Source organism: Taudactylus pleione, unplaced genomic scaffold (genome assembly GCF_031769625.1).
Source record: "Taudactylus pleione unplaced genomic scaffold, aTauple2 ptg000155l, whole genome shotgun sequence".
NCBI classification, from domain to species: Eukaryota; Metazoa; Chordata; class Amphibia; order Anura; family Myobatrachidae; genus Taudactylus; species Taudactylus pleione.
The window spans coordinates 8,214,918-8,227,835 of NW_028284557.1; the positions used below are offsets into that span (position 1 = coordinate 8,214,918).

A 12,918-nucleotide genomic window follows, 5' to 3' on the forward strand; every position below is an offset into this window, starting at 1 on the left:
AGTAAGAGGCACAATCTAGGCAAGTCCTACAAATTTTTATACTGTAGTGCAGCTATGGGTTGAATTTTGGGGCATGTGTCCTCTGGATTGCTCTGGTTGGGCTGCTTCAGGGCATCGCATTATGAACACATTTTTCCTTTCTTGCACTTTTAGCACCTCTATTGTTTGTTTAATGTATATGTATTATTTTCACATCTTTATTTTTCACCTTAGATAAGAGCAGCTACTGCTGCATATAGTATCGAACACCTTTTTACACTTCACCTTTCCTCATTAGAGTAATGCCCTGGGGTAGCTCAGCTGGGCCTATTATGTTAGGGACCTACCCTCAGAGGTCATCTGGGCACGGTGGGTAGGCCCATAACCATGATTATGCCAAAACCTCTAATTATTGCAAAATATATTATATATAATTAGTAATGTTGGAGTTGTGCACATGTAATTCTTCTCTTTGTGTTTGCAACAATAGTCTCCACAGGTAGCACATATATATATATATATATATATATATATATATATAATATGATGATGGCCTCAAGACACAACAACAAACTTCCAGCGTATGGAGCCAGGACAACGCGTCCTTCGTGGATATTACCTGTGAGGTGGGCCTTCCATTTGGCGGGTTCTTCGGACGTTCAAACAGGAAGGGGGCACAGTCCTGTTGGTAGCTCCGGTTTAGCCCAGACGCCATTGGTACTCCGACCTTCAAAGTCTCTCCATAGATGTTCCTCTTCAACTTCCTCTACAACTAGACCTGTTGTCTCAGGGTCCCTGTCTACATCCGGACCAGGCCCGTCTGTCTTTAACGGCTTGGCTCTTGAGACATCCCTCCTAAGGTCTAAGGGATTTTCTAGCTCTCTGGTCCAGACCATGCTTAGTAAACCAGCCTCTGCCAGAATTTATCACCGCATATGGCATACATATTTTCAGTGGTGTGCTCCTAGAAACTATGACCCTCAAGTTTTTAAGATTTCTAGAATACTTTTCTTTTCTTTAGGCTGGACTGGATCTTGGACTCCGTCTAGCATCTCTGAAAGTGCACGTCTCTGCTCTCTCCATCTGGTTCCAGCACAGAATTGCTCCTCTACCGGATATTTACACCTTCCTGCAAGGTGTTCTACGTATACAAGCCCCCATTGTCCTTCCTGAGGCTTCGTGGGATTTGTCAGTGGTTCTCCACTCACTTCAGGAACCTCCATTTGAACCCCTGGAATCGGTAGATGTCAAGTGGCTCACTGCAAAGACTCTGTTTCTTCTTGATATTGCATCTGCCCGTAGGGTATCGGATTTAGGGGAGCTTATATGTTGCTCCCCCTTTTTGATCTTTCATCAGTACAGGGCTGTTCTTAGAGCGCGCCTGGGCTTCCTTGCCAAGGTGGATTCTCGTTTCCACCTTAATGAGGAAATTGTGGTTCCGGCCTTTCAATCGCCAGACCTCTCGTCAGTTGAGGCTTCATTGGATGTGGACCATACTAGTTCCATCAGGAAATCGGACTCCCTCTTCATCCTATATGGATTCCATAAGATGGGATGGCCAGCTAACAGACAGATTCTGGCTAGATGGCTTTGCATTACTATCTCACAGGCTTACAAGGAGACTTTCCTTCCTGTGCCGGCTTCAGTATCTGCTCATTCTACTTGCTCTGTGGGTCCCTCGTGGGCAGCCCGACGTGGCGCCTCTGCTGAACCACCCTGCAGTGCGGCTATGTGGTCTTATGTCCACATCTTTCTTGGGTTCTATGCCTTTGATACATTTGCACCTCGGGATGCTTCCTTCGGGTGCCGGGTTCTCCTATCAGCTCAGGAGCGTCCCTACCCTTGAACTACTACTTTGGGACATCCCCATTGTCTCGCTGTGGAGCCCTATGGACCCTGAAGAAGAAAAGTAGAGTTATAGTAAAACTTACCCTTGTTAACTCTTTCTTCGAAGTCCATAGAATCCACAGGGCACCCGCCCTGACGCACCTGGCTTCTATGGACTTATTCTCTTGGTCACTTGTTTCCTTATCTGTGTGTGTGTGATTCTTCAGTGTGCCAGTCTTCCTTCTCTCCTATCCTGCTCTCCAGCCTTGGGCTTGTTAATAAAACTGAGTTGCCTCAGGCTGTGTGCGGGGTATAGGGGGAAGGACCGGAGCATCCTGGGATTGTACAGCTTTGCTGTTGGTGTCCTATCCTCCAAGCCCCACCTACACCCCATTGTCTCCCTGCGGACCTTATGGACTTTGAAGAGTTAATAAGGGTAAGTTTTACCATAACTCTCCTTTTTTTTTTCTGTACTACACTGTGGGCACTTACTGGCACTATATAAATATTCTACAGTATTATATCTCATGAAATGACAATAGTGTGTGTGTGTGTGTGTGTGTGTGTGGGGATGGAATGTTGTTCTGGAACTTTTCCATAAAGTATACATAGAAAAGTGACACTAGATAGTGAGAGTGGTTTGGTCCTAGATGCTTTGCTATCTAAGGGGTCTATTTACTAAGCCTTGGATGGAGATAAAGTGAACAGAGAAAGTATCAGCCAATCAGCTCCTAACATGTCACAGGCTGTTTGAAAAATGACAGGATCTGGTTAGCTGGTACTTTATCTCCGTTCACTTTATCTCCATCCAACGCTTAGTAAATAGACCCCTAAGTATTCCAGAGACACGCCGTGCATATGAGGCATCAAGCATTGTAAATAAGATAAAAAATGAAAGTCTGTTAACTCACCTTGGGTGAATTTTATTATTTCTGAACAAATTCAGTTTTCTTTTGTGCCCGGTTATTGTTACATTGTTGAACTCTAAAGACCCATGCTGAATTTTGGTGCTTTATTTTCTTCAGAAGGTCCATCTGGTCGCTCTCCCCTTCAGGGTTCCTTAATACGATCAGCTGCTCCCCGTCCCCCAGTATCAGGGGGAAGGCCGCATGATGATTCCGACAGCAACCGCTCCTCTCCTCCTGATATTGGAAGATCACACAGACCATCCCTGCCAGACATCACTCGGCCCCCCAGTGCCACTAGTCCTGGAATGAAGCACAGTTCATCTGCACCTCCTCCACCACCTCCTGGCAGGCACCATGCTGGGGCTGCTCCTCCTCCTTCCCAGAACACCAAACCTTACAATAGGGAAAAACCCCTACCACCAACCCCAGGGCACCGTGCACCTGCTGCTCCTCCAGTAAAACCCCCTCCTTCTCCTGTCAGCATGAGGACCCCTAATTCTCAGGGACAGCCTCCTCCTCCGCCACCTTACAGACAGCCCTTAGCCTCTGTAAATGGACCACCTAGTCCAATCAATGAGCTGGCACCAGAACTACCACAGCGGCACAATTCGCTCCATCGTAAGCAAGCTGGACCAGTTCGAGGGTTGGCTCCCCCGCCACCACCTTCGGCTAATCTTTCTCCGGGTGGTAACAGACCACCACCACCTGCCAGAGATCCCCCTGGTAGAGGAGCAGGTGAGACATTACAAATACTACTTACCTAATTTTTTATTTTACTGGACTTTTCTAAATGTTTGAGGGCAAGTTAACAAGCACAAACCTGAATATATTATGTTTTTTTTCTTCTTCAGGTTCCATAAGGTCCACAGAATCTACCTTGGGGTATGTAGTGGAACGATCCATTGCACCAAACAGCTTTAGCTTTGTCACTCCCAGCATGCATCGGTTCTCCCTATATACCCCGCCCCCAGCCACAGGCATTCAGTTTTTTTGTCTGGTGCGCGGCAAGTATCCAGACGCACCTGTTATAACAGCGGGACTGCCTAGGCAGTCCCAAGCTTTTTTTATTTTATGATTTATTTCGTTTTTTTGAGCTACCAAGTTTAGCAGTACCAGGCGCCGGTAAAGACGCAGGTACTGCGACTCGCACTACCTCCGCCGGGGCCGAAAACACCAGTACCGCTATATGCCCTGAGGTTCTTTGCGGGCCTCAGCATGGCTTAGCTAGGTCTGGCATGGAGATAACAGGTAAGTGCGCGGCAGTCCTAGCATCCGGTGTAGGAGACGGTGCAGCTGCGGGTGAAGGCCTCACTAAGGCGGCCGGGTCATTATTGTCTGTCGCCGGGGACATGTAGTAGATGCACTAGTAACCGTCGTCTACTATGAACCGTCAAAATTGCAGTTTAGGGGAGAAAAGGCGCTCCCCCAGCCGCTCCTCCCCCAAGCCAGACGCAACTTCCAGGACGGAGTTCAGCGTCTGGTTTGCTATATTTGACCACCTCATAGTGAGATGCTCGCAGATCGCGTTTGTGCGTGTACTGCTGTAGCTGTTGGTCTCAGAGGTTGGTCTGTATACCTCTCCCTTGGGCCTGGTATTTAGCACTCTATATCCTGCCATTAACCCTCCGGGGCTGGCTAGTTGATTCAAAGTACCATTTGCAATAGCAATTGTGGGTATTTTTGCATTGTATGTGACTTTAATTGCTAGCTGCTGTATTGTACTGCCTTTTTGTTTCAATCTGTCAGTTGTACCTGTCACTGTGTTTCTCCTCATCCCTCTGAAAGGTGTGGGGGGTTTCATTGATAGGGAATCACATTACATTTACGCTGTACACCTTATACTATTTATACATTTGTCATGTCTAAAGGTGTAGGTGAGAAGGATGATATGCCAGTTCTCAGATCATGTCTTCTTTGGCAGGCCTATCTGAGCAGGATGTTTAACCTGGATGGTTTATGTAGCCTCTGTTGTAAACCGCTACCTGTTCAAGCCAGTACATCTAGAGCTCAAGCACTAGAACCACCTGGGTAGTATCAGTTTTTGTCGCACTTGGTGGACAAAGTCGCAGAAGCGCGAGCTCCGGCTGTGGTATTTCCCCATGCTATGGGGTATTCACAGCAGTTGCATCCTTCTATGTATATGCCCCCATGAATTCCTGTTGGGTTAATTCTACTGCTCACTCTAGTCAGAGTATGCCGCTGTCTATAGCTCCTCAGCAGCCAGATAGACAGGTGGCGGCAAAGCAGGGGCATAAGAGGTTCCTATCAGTTGCCTCATGATGACCTGGACTCCTCTTCAGATTCTTACTGAGTTCTGGGTCTTACTCAGTAGAAGACCATCAGTCTCTGGTGGATTTCCCCTCTCTGGTGAGAGCGGTTAGATCTGTCTTCAGTATCGAGGAAGAGGAGGCCCCACCGACAGCGAAAGTGGTCTTTAGGCGTCAAAAGGTGGCTTAGGACTATTTTCCTCAGTCTGAACAGCTGACGAATCTTATGTCTGAGGCATGGAGTACTCCTGGGAAGCATTTTCATGCTACAAGAAATATAACCTCTTGGTACCCATTTGCACTTGGTGAGTGTAACAAATGGGAAGTTCCCCCCAACGATAGACGCTCATGTCACGAGGTTGATTAGGAGCGCTACGTTACCCTTTCCTGCAGCATCCTCTTTAAAAGAAGTTACAGTTAAGAAACTTGATAATCATTTTTAATCAATGTTTTCATTATCAGGAGCTATTACCAGACCAGCTATGGCTGTAGCCTGGGTAGCGAAAGCTATGGAAGAATGGACAACAGCTCTGGAGGGTACTATACCTGATGCTACCAGAGAACAGCAGTCTTTTCTCTATCAGATGCGAGAAGCAGCTGTGTATATGGGGGAAGCTGTAATTGACGCAGGTATTTTGGCTTCTAGGGTCTCTGCAACTTTGGTTGCAGCCCGAAGATCCCTTTGGCTAAAAACCTGGAAGGTGGATGCAAGATCCAAGAAGGCTCTTGAATCTCTGCCTTTTGCGGGGAAGGTACTGTTTGGACCGGAGCTGGATGACATAATGACTTCTCTGGCAACACCGAAGTCTGCTGAATTGCCATCCGCGACTACCCCTAAATTTAGGCAGTCGGCAGCTCGGTCCTTTCGCCCACAGAGTAGGGCGAAGGGTCAGTCCTCCTCTAGACAGTCATGCCTGCAGGATACGTCAGCCCAAGAAATCTTGGTCAAGCAAACATCCTGCCTCCAAGCCAGATAGTAAGTCCGTCTGATGGGGTGGGCCTCCCCCTGGAGGGTCTCAGGGTTGGAGGCCGACTCTTATAGTTCTCCCAGGCCAGGCATTAGACAATTATGGATGCCTGGGTTCGAGAGCTGGTTTCTTAAAGATATGCCATCACTTTCCTGAGGCACCAGCCTCAGAGGTTTGTGAATACAAACCTTCCTTTAGACCCGATCAGGGTTTCGGCCTACCGGGAGTCTATTGGGGCCTTCCTGAAGTGAGGAGTCATAGTCCCTGTGATGCAACAGGGAAAGTGGTGTTATTCAAATTTATTTTTGATTCAGAAAATTAAATGGGTCACATCGCCATATCCTGAATCTGAAGTCTTTCAACAGGTTCATCCATGTGCCAAAATTCCGTATGGAAACTCTACGGTCAATTATGCTGGCGATGGAGCCTGGGGATTTCATGGTCTCCCTGGATATCCAGGATGCATATCTGCATGTGCTGATTGCTCGATCCCACCAAAGATTTTTGAGATTGGCGGTAGATCAGCAACATTACCAATTTCTGGCCAGAGCTCCTTGGGTATTCACCAAGATAATGGCAGTCATGACGGCTAATCTCAGACGACAAGGAGTCAAGATACTGCCATATTTGGATGACCACCTGATTATGGCACAATCTCAGGAGATGTTACAATGTCATCTCGATGACCATTGTCTGCCTACAAGAGCATGGCTGGATAATAAATTGGAAAAAGTCCTCTTTCTCCAATCCAGCAGATGGTGCACTTGGGGGCGCTGCTTGACTCTGGGACAGAGGATTCTTCTACCAGAAGACAAGATTGTGGCACTACAATCTTGGGTGCGCAGTCTTCTCTGCAAGCAAAGAGTGTCGGTACACTTGGCAATGCAGGTGCTGTGCTCCATGGTATCCACATTCGACATGGTGGCTTATGCCCAATTCCACTCCAGGTCCCTGCAGAATTAGATCCTGGCGCATCGGGATGGACAGTATCATCGGATAAAATCCCAGATGATTTGCTTCTCGCTAGAGGTTCGGCTCTCCCTTGCCTGGTGGCTGGAGACGACTCTGTTAAACAAGGGTCATTCCTTATGAGTACCGGATTGGGTACTTCTCACCACAGACGCAAGTCTTCGAGAATGGGGAGCTGTGACTGGTCCCCACACCTTCCAAGGAAGGTGGTCGATGCAGGAAAGTTGCCTACCAATAAATATATTGGAGCTTCGTGCAGTGCACAGAGCGCTCATACTGGCGCAGAACCTTCTACAGGACAGGCCTGTCCAGGTTCAGTCGACAATGCAACAGCAGTGGCTTATATCAATCATCAAGGAGGCACACAGTCTGGCCATGAGGGAAGTGGCAGAAATTCTGCGGTGGGCAGATTGCCATCTTCCAGCAATCTCTGCAATATTCATCCCAGGTGTTCTCAACTGGGAAGCAGACTTTCTAAGTCGCCAGGAAAATGGGCTATTCAACCGGAGGTCTTTCAAATCCTGGTGGACAAGTGGGGATTACCAGACGTGGACCTCATGACGTCACAATCACAAAGTCCCTTGGTTAGCATACCTGTTTCCTCCAATCTCCGTCCTCCCAAGGGTCGTCAGAAAGTTCAAGCAGGAAGGCGGCAGAATAATACTAATAGCCCCTGCCTGGCCCAGGAGGCATTGGTTTTCTGACCTGAGCTGTTTATCCATAGACAGTCCACTACAGCCCGATCTGCCAGTGCAGGGTCCCTGCCTATATCAGGATTTACCTCGGCTGGCTTTGACGGCATGGCTGTTGAGTCTGCTGTCCTCAAGGCCAAAGGTTTTTTGGTCTCTGTGATTCAGACGATACTGAGGGCAATGAAGCCCGCTTCCGCCCGCATCTATCACAGAATTTGGCATTCATTTTTTCTTTGGTGTGCTCACAGAAAATATGACCCTAAGATTTTCAAGGTTGCAAGAATACTAGCTTTTCTTCAGGCAGGATTAGACTAAGGTCTTCGCCTGGCTACCTTGAGAGTTCAGATTTCTGCTTTATCAGTTTTGTTTCAATGCAGAATTGCCCCTCTGCCAGATTTTAGAACATTCTTGCAAGGAGTTCTCTGACTACAACCTACATTTGTGGCTCTGTGGGATTTGACTTCGGTTCTCATGGCATTGTAGGCGGCTCCCTTTGAACCTTTGGATACAGTGAACTTTAGATGGTTGACAGCGAAGGTACTTCTCCTCCTCGCTATTGCCTCGGCTAGTAGAGTTTCTGACTTGGCAGCCCTGTCATGTCGCTCTCCATTTTGATTTTCCATCAAAATAGAGCTGTCCTCTGTACTAAGGTGGGTTACCTACCAAAGGTGGTTTCCCGTTTCCATATGAATGAGGAGATTGTACTGTAGTTCCGGTCTTTCAGTCTTCAGACCTGTCTATAGGTGAAGCTTCCTTGGATGTGGTTCGAGCCCTTTTTTATTTACGTGGGTCGTACAAGCTCCTTCAGGAAATCAGATTCGCTCTTTGTGTTATATGGGTTTGACACACAAGGCTGGCCAGCAAACAAACAGACTTTGGCTCGCTGGCTGCGTATGACTATTTCTCAGGTCTATATACAGGCTGGTCTCCCTGTCCCAAACAAGGTGACGGCGCATTCTACTCGGTCTGTGCGACCATCGTGGGCGGTTAGACATGGTGCCTCGGCTGAACTACTATACAAGGCAGCCACTTGGTCTTTCCTCAATACTTTTATCAAATTCTATGCATATGATACTTTTGCCTCCCAGGATACTTCCTTTGGGCGGTGGATTCTCCTTTCTGCGCAGGAGCGTCCCTACCCTTAAGGGATCTGCTTTAGGATGTCCACAAGTTAGATTCTATGGACCCTGAAGAAGAAAATCACAGTTATGGTATAACATACCTTAGATAACTCCTTTTCTTCGAGCTCCATAGTGTCCACAGAGCACCCTCTCTGACGCACCTGGCCTCAGTTGGGATCTGTTCTTTTGCTTTTTTTCATATTACTGATTCCCTCTTCGTATGTGGAGTGTCTTGTGTGCGATGTACTTCCTTCTCCACTCTCCGTCTCTTGCCGTTAGGGTTGTTAAAAAACTGAATGCCTGTGGCTGGGGGCGTGTTATATAGGGAGGAGGACCGATGCATGCTGGGAACGACAAAGCTAGAGCTTTTTGGTGCAGTGGATCGTTCCACTACTTACACCAAGCTAGATTCTGTAGACCCTATGGACCTCGAAGAAAAGGAGTTATCTAAGGTATGTTATACCATAATTCTGATTTTTTTTTTTTTTTTTTTGTAAAGACTTGTTAAACATAATTTCCATCTTGCAGCTCCTCCACCGCCACCTCCCATAGTGCGTAATGGGGGCCGCGATGCACCACCCCCACCACCTCCTCCCTACAGAGTTCCTGGTGGAAGTGAAACTACACAGAACAGAGCCAAGCCACCACCTCCTCCCTCTCGAACTCCCTCTGGACCTCCTCCACCTCCTCCCCCCATCAGAAATGGACACCGTGAGTCTATATCGGTGGGAAGATCATTTGCAGGTAGGAATAATGTGCACATTATAAATATGCTTGACTGCAGCATACTTGGCTCAGTGTGTTTTGTTCCCACACACTGTACGATCTTAATTAAGTTTGTATGTACTCCCCTTGTTAACCTAAATTTTCTCCCACGCAGGGTTTAACCCAAATGTTGATTATGCTGTGACTACAGGCACGGCGCCGTGACTTCTTTGAAAAAAAGCATATTATTGGGGAATCCCCCTGGTAATATTCCACATTTTTGTTTCTTCTGGTATTCCTTTGAGTGAGCTGTACCAATACAGTAAATTCACACTCACAACAGAGAAATAGGGAGGGTGAACCAGATCAAACAGGTACTAAATCTGCCTAGCATCAGATAATACTCCACACACTCCTCACACAGCAATAGGACAGGGGAAAACCACAACTAACATTCTCAATCTTAAAGGGTAAACAGCTTCAACACAATAAAGAGGCAAAACAGAAAAACACCTTTTGGTTTAGGGGTCTATTTACTAAGCCTTGGATGGAGATATCAAAAGAGTGGCTTCAGGACAACTCTGTGAATGTCCTTGAGTGGCCCAGCCAGAGCCCAGACTTGAATCCAATTGAACATCTCTGGAGAGATCTGAAAATGGCTGTGCCCCGACGCTTCCCATCCAACTTGATGGAGCTTGAGAGGTGCTGCAAAGAGGAATGGGTGAAACTGCCCAAAGATAGGTGTGCCAAGCTTGTGGCAGCATATTCAAAAAGACTTGAGGCTGTAATTGCTGCCAAAGGTGCACCAACAAAGTATTGAGCAAAGGTTGTGAATACTTATGTACAGGTGGTGTTTTTTTTTTAAATTTGCAAAAAAAAAAATTTTCACGTTGTCATTATGGGGTATTGTGTGTAGAATTTTGAGGACAAAAGTGATTTTATTGCATTTCGGAATAAGGCTGTGACATAACAAATGTGGAAAAAGTGAAGCTTTGCGAATACTTTCCGGATGCACTGTAAAGTGAACGGAGATAAAGTTCCAGCAAATCCGCTCCTAACTGCTATGTCACAGACTGTGTTTGAATAATGACTGTCAGGAGCTGGTTGGTTGGCAGTTTATCTCTGTCCACTTTATCTCCAACCAAGGCTAATGGGGGGGTATCCACTTAGCGATATACAAACGAGAGCACGATTGCGACATTGCAATTGTGCTGTCGTTTGTATAGCTAGTGATGTGCCTAGACTGAACGTTCACTCGTTCAGTCCTGGCACATCCCTCATCAGATCGTCAGATTGACCTGCATGTACGGGCGATGTCGGAAGCGGCCCGCGGGCACACGCATCGCGGGTCACTTCCGTCCAAAACATGCCCGATGCATGCGCGATTTGCAAGCGATTGCACGATAACGACATTGTTATCGTGCAATCGCTTGTTTAAATCGCTAAGTGGATACCCCCCATTAGTAAATAGATCCCTTTATCGTCTTCATGTTTATTTCAATTCAAAACATTTAGTCCTACTGAGATGAGTGGAAGCAGGAAAGGTTTAGTCTGGCTCTCTTTTGATGATATAAAAAATCCTAATGTTAGAAAGCATTCAAACATAGTTGATTAAGGTTTCTAATACATAGCAGTGTTTCACAGTATTACTATGATAAGCAGGATTCAGTTGTTTTTTTCACTAAAACATTAATGCAAAAAAAACTGGTTTAATCGTCTGTCTGCATAAATTGGCCCTTGTTTGTTCATGTATGTGGTGGTACAATTACTTTGTAAGCTTAATTAGGACATGTCTCGTAAAATAAGTGAGTGTCATTCATATAGGTGTTCATAAAGTTGTAAGATGAATAAAAATCTCTTGTTACTTTTACTTGGTAGATGATTCATTTTAGTGTATTTCTTGATGCGTTCAAATAGTGGCACCCAGCAGTAAGCCATTCTTGTATGTCCATACATATGTGTCCAACACCTTCAATATGCCTCTTTTTTAGTTCACATATGCATCGGGAGTTTGAGGCATAGAATGCTAGTTTTGATATGTCTGCGTTTACTTCATGTCTTAACTGATGTTGGGATCAGCACTTTTCTAAATAAATAGATATCTATCTATCTCTGCACAGTGGAGCTCCCCCACCCTTTCCTCTTTTTATCTAGTTGCCTGTTGTGTAGTAGTGACCAGAAGAGGGAGCTGCAGGAATTGTGGAGCTAGACAGAAAACCTACTAGATTTTGATGATTCTTTTTCTGCTTCACGGTCCATAGGGTATCCACAGGATACCTTGGGGTATAGGTGATGGCAGACATCGGGCACCACAGAGTTAAAGTTTTCAGCCTCCCAGGATGCACTGGGGTCCCTCTCCTATACCCCGCCCCCGAGCCAAGGCAAATCAGTTTCGTAGGTGCCCAGCTCGGAGTCGGATCACCATTTGCAGAGGGGGGCTGTAATGGCCCCTGAAGTTCTTTTCAAGGCAGCTTTGGCTGCACAAGATGAGCCGCACAGCATAGACAGTCATTATAGACGTCTATGCTTTAGCTCCTTCACCCTGCCGGACCAGAACGCCGGTACTGATCCGGGGATGCTGGTGGGTCTCCGGGTCCCAGCTAACGGGGACCCAGAAATACCCGGACTGTGACCGGATGCAAGGGGATTTTGTTGCCGCCGATTCACAGTCAATGTTGTCCTCAGGCAGGGGACTGGCTGCGCGTGGGGCCAGGTACTGATCCTGCGCCTTCCACTAGACCACCAGGGACAGCGGGCTGCAGCGGTGAAGATACGCTCCAGCGTCCCAGGGATTAATAGCATGCCAGGGGAGTGCGCCTTCCCTGTCTAAATAGCCGGCGCCTTCCCCACTGCAGTGCCTCTCCATTGCGGTCTAGCTGCCTGTGTGAGCGCTCCTCCCCCGGACCCGCCTCCTCCCAGCTACTCGGCGGCCATTTTTAAGGGAAGGTGGACACCAGCTGAATGTGCGCTTCCAATAAACATCTTGGAACTTCGGGCAGTATTCAAAGCTCTCCAGCAGGCAAGGCATGTTCTCAGGTACGGTCGGACAACGCCACCACGGTGGCTTACATAAACCACCAAGGAAGAACCCGAAGTCAGGCGGCACTGACACAGGTGTCCCGCATTCTGGCTTGGGCGGAAGGCAATCTCCCTGCCATCTCGGCAGTGTTCATACCAGGAGTACTCAACTGGGAAGCAGACTTTCTCAGCCGTCAAGACATGCATCCAGGGAATGTTCTCTTCACCAGGAGGTGTTTCAACTACTGGTGAACAAGGTTAAGAACAAGAGACGCGGGGGCTCTTCTGGTAGACGCTCTGTCGGTGCGGTGGACCATCCAGTTTGCGTACCTCTTCCCTCCGTTCTCCCTTCTTCCTCGAGTACTACGAAAATTCAAGCAAGAAGTCGGCACGCTCCTGCTGATAGCTCCAGTGTTGCCCAGACGTCACTGGTACTCAGATCTTCGGAGTCTCTCCATAGACAC

The 12,918-nt window shown here is 47.3% G+C and overlaps 1 protein-coding gene across 3 annotated transcripts in view; it reads left to right on the forward strand.

Moving 5' to 3' along the window:
• WIPF2 (WAS/WASL interacting protein family member 2) overlaps positions 1-12,918 on the forward strand; it is a 48,096-nt gene that overhangs the window by 23,503 nt on the left and 11,675 nt on the right. For all 3 annotated transcript variants that reach the window (XM_088474644.1, XM_088474642.1, XM_088474643.1), the window contains exons 6-7: positions 2,832-3,449; positions 9,260-9,475. In XM_088474644.1, coding sequence (XP_088330770.1) covers positions 2,832-3,449; positions 9,260-9,475 — 834 coding nt within the window. The remainder of the gene's footprint in view (positions 1-2,831; positions 3,450-9,259; positions 9,476-12,918) is intronic.